This window comes from Salvelinus namaycush, unplaced genomic scaffold, assembly GCF_016432855.1.
Source record: "Salvelinus namaycush isolate Seneca unplaced genomic scaffold, SaNama_1.0 Scaffold28, whole genome shotgun sequence".
NCBI classification, from domain to species: domain Eukaryota; kingdom Metazoa; phylum Chordata; class Actinopteri; order Salmoniformes; family Salmonidae; genus Salvelinus; species Salvelinus namaycush.
In genome coordinates, this window is record NW_024059674.1 from 334,544 (window position 1) to 348,272 (window position 13,729).

The 13,729-nt window shown below is 45.3% G+C and overlaps 1 protein-coding gene across 1 annotated transcript in view; it reads right to left on the bottom strand.

Annotated features, from left to right (window-relative positions):
- Nucleotides 1-2,289: 2,289 nt before the first annotated feature.
- LOC120039550 (lysosomal alpha-glucosidase-like) overlaps nucleotides 2,290-13,729 on the bottom strand; it is a 24,946-nt gene continuing 13,506 nt past the window's right edge. The window contains exons 11-14 of the mRNA XM_038984961.1: nucleotides 8,471-8,569; nucleotides 7,685-7,849; nucleotides 5,941-6,087; nucleotides 2,290-2,867 (exon numbers count right to left, since the gene is read on the bottom strand). Coding sequence (XP_038840889.1) covers nucleotides 2,805-2,867; nucleotides 5,941-6,087; nucleotides 7,685-7,849; nucleotides 8,471-8,569 — 474 coding nt within the window. The 3' untranslated portion in view covers nucleotides 2,290-2,804. The remainder of the gene's footprint in view (nucleotides 2,868-5,940; nucleotides 6,088-7,684; nucleotides 7,850-8,470; nucleotides 8,570-13,729) is intronic.

The following is a 13,729-nucleotide window of genomic DNA, read 5'->3' on the forward strand; positions in this document are numbered from 1 at the left end:
TAGAATTGTAGTTTTAGAACAATGTAGAGCTGTTCTGAAACTAGAATTCTAGAACAGAGTTAAAACAGAGCTGTTCTAGAGGGGTTCTGAAACTAGAATTCTAGAACAGAGTTAAAACAGAGCTGTTCTAGAGGGGTTCTGAAACTAGAATTCTAGAACAGAGTTAAAACAGAGCTGTTCTAGAGGGGTTCTGAAACTAGAATTCTAGAACAGAGTTAAAACAGAGCTGTAGAAGAGACACAGTTTGATCATTCGTAAGGCACTTCCCTGTACCTTCAATACGTCCTGATTCAGTGCAAACAAGCTTGGCAACAACAATATGTACATATCAGGATCAATAACAACAATATGTACATATCAGGATCAATAACAACAATATGTACATATCAGGATCAACAACAACAATCACTGATTATTATCATGAAACTCCCCAAAGACACAAACATCCATTTCACCTCCATTCTAGTCTTGTTCTGAGGGAAAGAAAAGGTTCCTTTTTATTGCACATCTTCACCTTTCCTCTGAGAAATGAAAACAGCAAATAAAAGTTGTCTCTTTACTGTAGTAATGACCAGTGGCAGCACTCCTAGACTTCATATTCTACTACTAACCAGTAAAATACACAGGAGGCCTTTCAAACTAATGCTGCCATCTGGCTTACGGTTGAATATTTTAACAGTATTTTACAAATGTTCCATCCTGAGAATAAATCACTTTCCTACCGGCTAAACCGGTATTTCCAGTCCAAACCGGAACGGTCATTCAAAAGCATTATAAACAGGCCTGTCTGGATTTGATTAGAGCTTTGATTAAAAATTCAAGCCTGACGAGCCCTACATTAAAGACATTTCATGAGCCCGAGCCCAAGCCCAAAAAAGGCCAAAATATTGTGCCGTTATCCAATACATATATGATATAGGCTACTGCACGACAGAAAAACAGAAAAGCCCATAGATGTAGCTAGATATATAGCCCATAGATGTAGCTAGCTATATAGCCCATAGATGTAGCTAGCTATATAGCCCATAGATGTAGCTAGCTATAAAGCCCATAGATGTAGCTAGCTATATAGCCCATAGATGTAGCTAGCTATATAGCCCATAGATGTAGCTAGCTATATAGCCCATAGATGTAGCTAGCTATATAGCCCATAGATGTAGCTAGATATATAGCCCATAGATGTAGCTAGATATATAACCCATAGATGTAGCTAGCTATATCCTCTGTTGGGTAAATAAATGAAACTAGCTCCAGTAGGCTTTTTGAGTGTGAACTGTATTACTGTACTGCATTGTACTGTATTACTGTACTGCATTATACTGTATTACTGTACTGCATTATACTGTATTACTGTACTGCATTATACTGTATTATATGTACTGCATTATACTGTATTATATGGACTGCATTATACTGCATTATATTGTACTGTACTGCATTATACTGTATTACTGTACTGCATTATACTGTATTACTGTACTGCATTATACTGTATTACTGTACTGCATTATACTGTATTACTGTACTGCATTATACTGTATTACTGTACTGCATTATACTGTATTACTGTACTGCATTATACTGTATTACTGTACTGCATTATACTGTATTACTGTACTGTATTATACTGTATTACTGCATTATACTGTATTATATGGACTGGAATGACATCGTTCAAACCACGATAAAGCAGGGAGAGAACATGCGGCTAGTAGTATAGGCTAGCGGATTTTATTTTAACTTTGAAATATAATAGGGCCTTACGTATAATTAGCAGGCTGACAAATACCTTTCATAATATTTCGTGCACTGATTTAAAGCAACGATATTCGAGTGACAGGCAGTTTTAAAACTCTGCAGCTGAAATACAAATAATAATCTTTACAATTAAAAACAAGGTGACCCTGATAGCCAGATAGAGATGGGTAAATTAGATACTTATTCAGTCTTTATATTACTGTAGCATAGACTGTGCCTCAGCAAATGTAGGCCTACCTGTCACATGAAAAAAAGCTACCATGATGAGATGATACGTCTACACTCCTGTCCCCCACCCCCGAGACGGGCCGCCTGTCCCCCGCCCCGAGACGGGCCGCCTGTCCCCCGCCCCGAGACGGGCCGCCTGTCCCCCGCCCCGAGACGGGCCGCCTGTCCCCCGCCCCGAGACGGGCCGCCTGTCCCCCACCACCCCGAGACGGGCCGCCTGTCCCCCACCACCCCGAGACGGGCCGTCTGTCCCCCACCACCCCGAGACGGGCCGTCTGTCCCCCACCACCCCGAGACGGGCCGTCTGTCCCCCACCCCGAGACGGCCCGTCTGTCCCCCACCCCGATCGCTGATTCATTATGCAGAGGCCGTAGAGAAGCCAGATTCAGACAGGGCATATCATTTAACACCATTTATCAGTGTCTCAATGTTATTAATCCCGGGAAAAGGGAGTGGTTTTGGGAGGTAAATCCCGGTAACCGGGTCTGGCTGTACTGTGGGCTGGTTACACTGTGTGGTGGAGGCATTATTATAGACATTTATCAGTTAAATACTATATAAAATGTCATTTTTCATAGATGTTTATACCATAAAATCAGCTAAAATAAATACTGTCATCACCACCACTATAAAGCTTCACAGAGACCATACCTGTCTCAAATGGCACCCTATACACAAGGGCCCTGGTCATTAGTAGTGCACTATATAGGGAATAGGGTGCCATTTGGGACACAGACATGGGGAGTAAAGCAGTAGAGACCGTCAGGGAAACCATCAACATTCCAAAAGGTCAGAATTCCCATTTTTGGGAAAACCTGTTAGATCCAACTGATGGTGAAGTTCTGGCTGAGATTCAGTCCTAGGTCTGTTACAGTCAACACCTAGAGGGAGGGAGACAAAATGGAGAAACAGAGAGAGATACATTAATAACAAACCACAGATATCATTTTCACTAAACATGGGGAGATTCAACTACTACTAGTCAACTCACACATTTCCTAGGGGGCAAAGGTCAGGATGGACATTGTCATGTATCAGTCTTGTCGGTGAACTAACAAACCCCCAGCTCACGATCCTAAACTGTTCACACACCTTTTGTTGGTGGAAACAAACACACACACAGCTATTTCAGCCACACCCCCTGCTGACAGGTGTATAAAATCGAGCACACAGCCTTGCAATCTCCATAGACAAACATTGGCAGTAGAAAAGACTTACTGAAGAGCTCGGTGACTTTCAACGTGGCACCGTCATAGGATGCCACCTTTCAAAAAGTCAGTTAGTCAAATTTCAGCCCTGCTAGAGCTTCCCCGGTCAACTAACTGCGTGCTGTTATTGTGAAGTGGAAACATCTAGGAGCAACAACGGCTCAGCTGTGAAGTGGTAGACCACACAAGCTCACGGAGCGGGACCGCCGAGTGCTGTAGCGGGTACAAATCATCTGTCCTCGGCTGCAACACTCACTACCGAGTTCCAAACTACCTCTGGAAGCAACGTCAGCACAAGAACTGTTTGTCAGGAGCTTCATGAAATGAGTTTCCATGGGCGAGCAGCCGCACACAAGCCTAAGATCACCATGCGCAATACCAAGTGTCGGCTGGAGTGGTGTAAAGCTGGCCACCATTGGACTCTGGAGCAGTGGAAACACGTTCTCTAGAGTGATGAATCACGCTTCACCATCTGGCAGTCCGACGGACGAATCTGGGTTTGGTGGATGCCAATAAATCTCTACCTCCCCCAATGCATAGTGACAACTGTAAAGTTTGGTGGAGGAGCAATAATGGTCTGGGGCTGTTTTTCATGGTTCGGGCTCCTTAGTTCCAGTGAAAGAAAATCTCAACGCTACAGCATACAATGACATTCTAGATGATTCTGTGCTTCCAACAGTTTGGGGAAGGCCCTTTCCTGTCTCAGCATGACAATGCCCCCCGTGCACAAAGCGAGGTCCATTCAGAAATGGTTTGGAAGAACATGACTGGCCTGTACAGAGCCCTGACCTCAACCCCATCGAACACCTTTGTGATGAATTGGAGTGCTGACTGTGAGCCAGGCCTAATCGCCCAACCTCACTAATGCTCTTGTGGCTGAATGGAAGCCAGTCCCCGCAGCAGTGTTCCAACATCTAGTGGAAAGCCTTCCCAGAAGGGTGGAAGCTGGGGGTCTCCCGAGTGGCAGAGCAGTCTAAGGCACTGCATGTGTCGCATTGGGAGACCCATGAGGTGACGCACAATTGGCCCAGCGTCGTCCGGGTTAGGGGAGGTTTTGACCGGCTGGGATGTCCTTGTCCCATCGCGCTCTAGTGACTCCTGTGGCGGGCCACGCTGACATGGTCGCCAGGTGTACGGCGTTTCCTCCGACACATTGGTGCGGTTGGCTTCCGGGTTAAGTGACCAGTGTGTCAAGAAGCAGTGGGACTTGGCGGGGTTGTGTTTCAGAGGACGCACGGCGCTCGACCTTGGCCTCTCCCGAGTCCGTACGTGAGTTGCAGTGATGGGACAAGACTAACTACCAATTGGATATCACGACATTGGGGAGAAAAAGGGGTCAAAGTACAAAAAAATAAATGCATAAAACAATTTAAAAAGAAGAGTGGAGGCTGTTATAGCAGCAAAGGGGGGGACCAACTCCATATTAATGATTTTGGAATGAGATGTTGGACAGCATGTAGTGTATATTTTTTAGGTCTAAGGTAATTTCCTGCAAATCTACCCAGTTTACCGTGTCTTACCTGTGTTCAAATGATACCCGTTGACTTAACAACAACAGTGTATTTGGGAAGTTGGAATAAGCAGCTATCTATGTAACATGGGCTAGTCGTAGATCAACTGGAGATTCCTGACAGGTTCCAGACAGCTGTCTGTCAGTGGATGACATCAGACTGGAGATTCCTGACAGGTTCCAGACAGCTGTCTAAGGTCTGTCAGTGGATGACATCAGACTGGAGATTCCTGACAGGTTCCAGACAGCTGTCTAAGGTCTGTCAGTGGATGACATCAGACTGGAGATTCCTGACAGGTTCCAGACAGCTGTCTAAGGTCTGTCAGTGGATGACATCAGACTGGAGATTCCTGACAGGTTCCAGACAGCTGTCTGTCAGTGGATGACATCAGACTGGAGATTCCTGACAGGTTCCAGACAGCTGTCTAAGGTCTGTCAGTGGATGACATCAGACTGGAGATTCCTGACAGGTTCCAGACAGCTGTCTAAGGTCTGTCAGTGGATGACATCAGACTGGAGATTCCTGACAGGTTCCAGACAGCTGTCTAAGGTCTGTCAGTGGATGACATCAGACTGGAGATTCCTGACAGGTTCCAGACAGCTGTCTAAGGTCTGTCAGTGGATGACATCAGACTGGAGATTCCTGACAGACAGCTGTCTAAGGTCTGTCAGTGAATGATATCAGAGGATAACTGTCCGTGCACTACTACTACATTTACAAATGGCACCTTGTGCTTTTCTACTATTACAACTCTCAACAGCATTCAATTGAAAGCCCGACTGCATTCCTCTTCTTCATGATAGACAATTGGTAGTTACAGTCCTGTCCCATCGCTGCAACTCCAGTAAGGACTCGGGAGAGGCGAAGGTCGAGAGCCGTGCGTCCTCCGAAACACGACCCCGCCAAGCCGCACTGCTTCCTGACACAGTCGGAGGAAACACTGTACCAGCTGGTTAACGAAGTCAGCGTGCACTGCGCCCGGCCCGCCACAAGGAGTCGCTAGAGCGCGATGAGACAAGGACATCCCAGCCGGCCAAACCCTCCCCTAACCCGGACGACCCGGGATCGAACCCGGATCTGTAGTGGCGCCTCTAGCACTGATCAATGCCTTAGACCGCTGCGCCACTCGGGAGGTCCCTACATTCCTTTAAAAAAAATTTTTTATTGTGAGTATGGCTGCTCTAAAACATTATCTGAACTTTAAAAAACACTTAACCTCTGACTCCAAGCCTCACCTGATTGGCTCTGTAGCTGAATGCAGCATCCTGGGAGTTGACCGTGACCCTGGTAGGCTCCGCCTTCACGCCGTAGAAGGAGGCTGTTTCCACGGTGATGTAGGAAGCCTCCACGTGGTCGTGCAGCACCTCCGATGTCATCGTGTTCTAGAACACAATCGGAAGAGAAGAGGTGAAGGCTACAGCGTTAGTAGTGGTTGAACCCGCTACCATGGCTACAGCGTTAGTAGTGGTTGAACCCGCTACCATGGCTACAGCGTTAGTAGTGGTTGAACCCGCTACCATGGCTACAGCGTTAGTAGTGGTTGAAACCGCTACCATGGCTACAGCGTTAGTAGTGGTTGAAACCGCTACCATGGCTACAGCGTTAGTAGTGGTTGAAACTGCTACCATGGCTACAGCGTTAGTAGTGGTTGAACCCGCTACCATGGCTACAGCGTTAGTAGTGGTTGAACCCGCTACCATGGCTACAGCGTTAGTAGTGGTTGAACCCGCTACCATGGCTACAGCGTTAGTAGTGGTTGAACCCGCTACCATGGCTACAGCGTTAGTAGTGGTTGAACCCGCTACCATGGCTACAGCGTTAGTAGTGGTTGAACCCGCTACCATGGCTACAGCGTTAGTAGTGGTTGAACCCGCTACCATGGCTACAGCGTTAGTAGTGGTTGAACCCGCTACCATGGCTACAGCGTTAGTAGTGGTTGAACCCGCTACCATGGCTACAGCGTTAGTAGTGGTTGAACCCGCTACCATGGCTACAGCGTTAGTAGTGGTTGAACCCGCTACCATGGCTACAGCGTTAGTAGTGGTTGAACCCGCTACCATGGCTACAGCGTTTGTAGTGGTTGAACCCGCTGTCATGGCTACAGCGTTTGTAGTGGTTGAACCCGCTGTCATGGCTATATTGTTCGACAGTAGTCACTGTGTACAGTAGTTTATCAAGTGGTTGTGTTGTATTATGGTTGTGTAGTGGTTGGAGCGTACCTTCACCACAGTGAACACTATGTGACGTACTGGTCTGTAGTGGTTGGAGCGTACCTTCACCACAGTGAACACTATGTGACGTACTGGTCTGTAGCGGTTGGAGCGTACCTTCACCACAGTGAACACTATGTGACGTACTGGTCTGTAGCGGTTGGAGCGTACCTTCACCACAGTGAACACTATGTGACGTACTGGTCTGTAGCGGTTGGAGCGTACCTTCACCACAGTGAACACTATGTGAGCGTACTGGTCTGTAGTGGTTGGAGCGTACCTTCACCACAGTGAACACTATGTGACGTACTGGTCTGTAGTGGTTGGAGCGTACCTTCACCACAGTGAACACTATGTGACGTACTGGTCTGTAGCGGTTGGAGCGTACCTTCACCACAGTGAACACTATGTGACGTACTGGTCTGTAGCGGTTGGAGCGTACCTTCACCACAGTGAACACTATGTGACGTACTGGTCTGTAGCGGTTGGAGCGTACCTTCACCACAGTGAACACTATGTGAGCGTACTGGTCTGTAGTGGTTGGAGCGTACCTTCACCACAGTGAACACTATGTGACGTACTGGTCTGTAGCGGTTGGAGCGTACCTTCACCACAGTGAACACTATGTGATCGTACTGGTCTGTAGTGGTTGGAGCGTACCTTCACCACAGTGAACACTATGTGACGTACTGGTCTGTAGCGGTTGGAGCGTATCTTCACCACAGTGAACAATATGTGAGCGTACTGGTCTGTAGTGGTCGGAGCGTACCTTCACCACAGTGAACACTATGTGAGCGTACTGGTCGGTCTCCAAGGTGTCGATGCTCTCTCCGTCGTCCCAGAATAGCTCTCCTCCGGCCGAGCCGTCTTCAGACAGACTGGACACGAGGTGGAGCGGCTGACCACTGCTCACAAACAGGGTTGTGTTGGGACGCTACAAAGGGAGAGACACACAGAGAGAGAGAGAGAGAGACACAGACACAGAGACAAAGAGAGACAGAGACACACACAGAGAGAGAGAGAGAGAGAGAGAGAGAGACACAGACACAGAGACAAAGAGAGACAGACAGAGAGAGAGAGAGACAGACAGAGAGAGAGACACACAGAGACAGAGAGAGACACAGACACAGAGAGACACACACAGACACAAAGAGAGACACACACAGAGAGAACGAAGGAGAGAGACAGAGGAACAGAGAGACATACACAGTGATTTATTATTTCGATATAGATGCCTGACCATCCACCCTCCAGAAACTCAGTAGATAGATAGAAACTCAGTAGTCATCATTATTCTGACTTAACCTTTATTTAACTGGGCAAGTCAGTTAGGAACAAATTCTTATTTACAATGACAGCCAAACCCTAATGACGCTGGGCCAATTGTGCGCCGCCCTATGGGACTCCCAATCACAGCCGGTTGTAATACAGCCTGGAATCGAACCAGGGTCTGTAGTAACACCTCTAGCACTGAGATTCCTTAGACCGCTGCACCTCCTCGGGAGCCCCAATAATATGGATGATCCAGCTACTTGACGATGCATTGTCTGTTTACCTGTGTAGGTACGACAGCTCCTTCTCTCAGGTGAAGGTTGATGTGCTCTAGAGGAGCCTTGAGCCTCAACTCTTCTCCTTTACTACGGATAGAATCACCCTGAGAGAGGAGACACACAGAGACAGAGAGAGAGAAGGGAAGTTGGGGAAAGAGGGAGAGAGAGGGAGGGAGAGAGAGAGAGAACAGACAGGAGAGATTCAATATTCAGCACGTGAATTATACACTGAACAAAACATTAAGAACACCTGCTCTTTCCATGACACAGACTGACCAGGTGAATCCAGGTAAAAGCTATGATCCCTTATTGATGTCACTTGTTAAATCCACTTCAATCAGTGCAGATGAAGGGGAGGAGACGGGTTAAAGAAGGATTTTTAAGCCTTGAGACAATTGAGACATGGATTGTGTATGTGTGCCATTCAGAGGGTGAAAGGACAAGAAAAAATATTTAAGTGTCTTTGAACAGGGTTTGGTAGGCTGCTGGGTTTTTCCTGCGCAACAGTTTCCTGTGTGTATCAGGAATGGTCCACCACCCAAAGGACATCCAGCAAACTTGACACAACTGTGGGAAGCATTGGAGTCAACATGGGCCAGCATCCCTGTGGAACGCTTTCGACACCTTGTAGAGTCCATACCCCGACAAATCGAGGCTGTTCTGAGGGCAAAAGGGGGGTGTAACTCAATATCAGGAAGGTGTTCCTAAAGTTTTGTACACTCAGTGTAAGTGCCATGGTCCAGCCTGAAACAAAAGCCTTGTAACTACCATCACATTCTATTGTCATTACCCAGATTTCCTACTAGTTGTGTCCTGTGCGGTCCAGTGTTTCCAGCTGGTTAGACTCCGCCTCCCAATCATCTGGTACATTTTAGTCCTTCATTTAAATAAAACTCTTGTCCACTTACAGTAGTGAGAGCACAGAGTTTTACGTACTGGTCCGCCGTGGGAATCGAACCCACAACCCTGGCGTCACAACCCTGGCGTTGCAAGCACGTCCACTACCAACGGAGCCCCACGGGACAATCTTTATCCAACACTTACCTCCCTCACTAGCTTTAAGCACCAGCTGTCAGAGCAGCTCACAGATCACTGCACCTGTACATAGCTCATCTATAAATTTAGCCCAAACAACTACCTCTTTCCCTACTGTATTTATTTATTTTGCTCCTTTATCCAACACTTTACCATCTCATCAACAAAGCCTAACATATATAAATACGAAAGGAGTGATACTGTCCCAAGTCCTTAAAAAATACCCTCATTATCTTTAATAATTACTGTAGTTGTGTTATTACTGTATAGTAGAGGTACCATAGTCCTGGGGTTATTAAGGGTTATGTATAGTTAATATATATAGCTGTGTTCTTACTGTATAGTAGAGGTACCAGAGTCCTGGGGTTATTAAGGGTTATGTATAGTTAATATATATAGCTGTGTTATTACTGTATAGTAGAGGTACCATAGTCCTGGGGTTATTAAGGGTTATGTATAGTTAATATATATAGCTGTGTTCTTACTGTATAGTAGAGGTACCAGAGTCCTGGGGTTATTAAGGGTTATTAAGGGTTATGTATAGTTAATATATATAGTTGTGTTTTTACTGTATAGTAGAGGTACCAGAGACCTGGGGTTATTAAGGGTTATGTATAGTTAATATATGTAGCTGTGTTATTACTGTATAGTAGAGGTACCAGAGTCCTGGGTTAGGGTTATTAAGGGTTAAGGGTTATGTATAGTTAATATATATAGCTGTGTTCTTACTGTATAGTAGTCGTACCAGAGACCTGGGGTTATTAAGGGTTATTAAGGGTTATGTATAGTTAATATATGTAGCTGTGTTATTACTGTATAGTAGAGGTACCAGAGTCCTGGGTTAGGGTTATTAAGGGTTATGTATAGTTAATATATATAGCTGTGTTATTACTGTGTAGTAGAGGTACCAGAGTCCTGGGGTTATTAAGGGTTATTAAGGGTTATGTATAGTTAATATAGCCGTGTTCTTACTGTGTAGTAGAGGTACCAGAGTCCTGGGGTTATTAAGGGTTATTAAGGGTTATGTATAGTTAATATATATAGCTGTGTTCTTACTGTATAGTAGAGGTACCAGAGACCTGGGGTTATTAAGGGTTATGTATAGGTAATATATATAGTTGTGTTCTTACTGTATAGTAGAGGTACCAGAGACCTGGGGTTATTAAGGGTTATTAAGGGTTATGTATAGTTAATATATATAGCTGTGTTCTTACTGTATAGTAGAGGTACCAGAGTCCTGGGGTTATTAAGGGTTATGTATAGTTAATATATTTAGCTGTGTTCTTCCTGTGTAGTAGAGTTACCAGAGTCCTGGGGGTTATTAAGGGTTTTTAAGGGTTATGTATAGTTAATATATATAGCTGTGTTCTTACTGTGTAGTAGAGGTACCAGAGTCCTGGGGTTATTAAGGGTTATGTATAGTTAATATATGTAGCTGTGTTCTTACTGTATAGTAGAGGTACCAGAGACCTGGGGTTATTAAGGGTTATTAAGGGTTATGTATAGTTAATATATATAGCTGTGTTCTTACTGTATAGTAGAGGTACCAGAGTCCTGGGGTTATTAAGGGTTATTAAGGGTTATGTATAGTTAATATATATAGCTGTGTTATTACTGTATAGTAGAGGTACCAGAGTCCTGGGTTAGGGTTATTAAGGGTTATGTATAGTTAATATATATAGCTGTGTTATTACTGTGTAGTAGAGGTACCAGAGTCCTGGGGTTATTAAGGGTTATTAAGGGTTATGTATAGTTAATATAGCCGTGTTCTTACTGTGTAGTAGAGGTACCAGAGTCCTGGGGTTATTAAGGGTTATTAAGGGTTATGTATAGTTAATATATATAGCTGTGTTCTTACTGTGTAGTAGAGGTACCAGAGTCCTGGGGTTATTAAGGGTTAAGGTAATATATATAGTTGTGTTTTTACTGTATAGTAGAGGTACCAGAGACCTGGGGTTATTAAGGGTTATGTATAGTTAATATATTTAGCTGTGTTCTTACTGTATAGTAGAGGTACCAGAGACCTGGGGTTATTAAGAGTTATGTATAGTTAATATATATAGCTGTGTTCTTACTGTATAGTAGAGGTACCAGAGTCCTGGGGGTTATTAAGGGTTATGTATAGTTAATATATTTAGCTGTGTTATTACTGTATAGTAGAGTTACCAGAGTCCTGGGGTTATTAAGGGTTATTAAGGGTTATGTATAGTTAATATATATAGCTGTGTTCTTACTGTATAGTAGAGGTACCAGAGACCTGGGGTTATTAAGGGTTATGTATAGTTAATATATATAGCTGTGTTTTTACTGTATAGTAGAGGTACCAGAGTCCTGGGGTTATTAAGGGTTATGTATAGTTAATATACACTGCTCAAAAAAATAAAGGGAACACTTAAACAACACAATGTAACTCCAAGTCAATCACACTTCTGTGAAATCAAACTGTCCACTTAGGAAGCAACACTGATTGACAATACATTTCACATGCTGTTGTGCAAATGGAATAGACAAAAGGTGGAAATTATAGGCAATTAGCAAGACACCCCCAATAAAGGAGTGGTTCTGCAGGTGGTGACCACAGACCACTTCTCAGTTCCTATGCTTCCTGGCTGATGTTTTGGTCACTTTTGAATGCTGACGGTGCTTTCACTCTAGTGGTAGCATGAGACGGAGTCTACAACCCACACAAGTGGCTCAGGTAGTGCAGTTCATCCAGGATGGCACATCAATGCGAGCTGTGGCAAAAAGGTTTGCTGTGTCTGTCAGCGTAGTGTCCAGAGCATGGAGGCGCTACCAGGAGACAGGCCAGTACATCAGGAGACGTGGAGGAGGCCGTAGGAGGGCAGCAACCCAGCAGCAGGACCGCTACCTCCGCCTTTGTGCAAGGAGGTGCACTGCCAGAGCCCTGCAAAATGACCTCCAGCAGGCCACAAATGGGCATGTGTCTGCTCAAATGGTCAGAAACAGACTCCATGAGGGTGGTATGAGGGCCCGACGTCCACAGGTGGGGGTTGTGCTCACAGCCCAACACCGTGCAGGACATTTGGCATTTGCCAGAGAACACCAAGACTGGCAAATTCGCCACTGGCGCCCTGTGCTCTTCACAGATGAAAGCAGGTTCACACTGAGCACATGTGACAGACGTGACAGAGTCTGGAGACGCCGTGGAGAACGTTCTGCTGCCTGCAACATCCTCCAGCATGACCGGTTTGGCGGTGGGTCAGTCATGGTGTGGGGTGGCATTTCTTTGGGGGGCCGCACAGCCCTCAATGGGCTCGCCAGAGGTAGCCTGACTGCCATTAGGTACCGAGATGAGATCCTCAGACCCCTTGTGAGACCATATGCTGACACATGCACATTTGTGGCCTGCTGGAGGTCATTTTGTAGGGCTCTGGCAGTGCTCCTCCTTGCACAAAGGCGGAGGTAGCGGTCCTGCTGCTGGGTTGTTGCCCTCCTACGGCCTCCTCCACGTCTCCTGATGTACTGGCCTGTCTCCTGGTAGCGCCTCCATGCTCTGGACACTACGCTGACAGACACAGCAAACCTTTTTGCCACAGCTCGCATTGATGTGCCATCCTGGATGAACTGCACTACCTGAGCCACTTGTGTGGGTTGTAGACTCCGTCTCATGCTACCACTAGAGTGAAAGCACCGCCAGCATTCAAAAGTGACCAAAACATCAGCCAGGAAGCATAGGAACTGAGAAGTGGTCTGTGGTCACCACCTGCAGAACCATTCCTTTATTGGGGGTGTCTTGCTAATTGCCTATAATTTCCACCTTTTGTCTATTCCATTTGCACAACAGCATGTGAAATTTATTGTCAATCAGTGTTGCTTCCTAAGTGGACAGTTTGATTTCACAGAAGTGTGATTGACTTGGAGTTACATTGTGTTGTTTAAGTGTTCCCTTTATTTTTTTGAGCAATGTATATAGCTGTGTTCTTACTGTATAGTAGAGGTACCAGAGTCCTGGGGTTATTAAGGGTTATTAAGGGTTATGTATAGTTAATATATATAGCTGTGTTCTTACTGTGTAGTAGAGGTACCAGAGTCCTGGGGTTATTAAGGGTTATTAAGGGTTATGTATAGTTAATATATATAGCTGTGTTCTTACTGTATAGTAGAGTTACCAGAGTCCTGGGGTTATTAAGGGTTATTAAGGGTTATGTATAGTTAATATATATAGCTGTGTTATTACTGTATAGTAGAGGTACCAGAGTCCTGGGGTT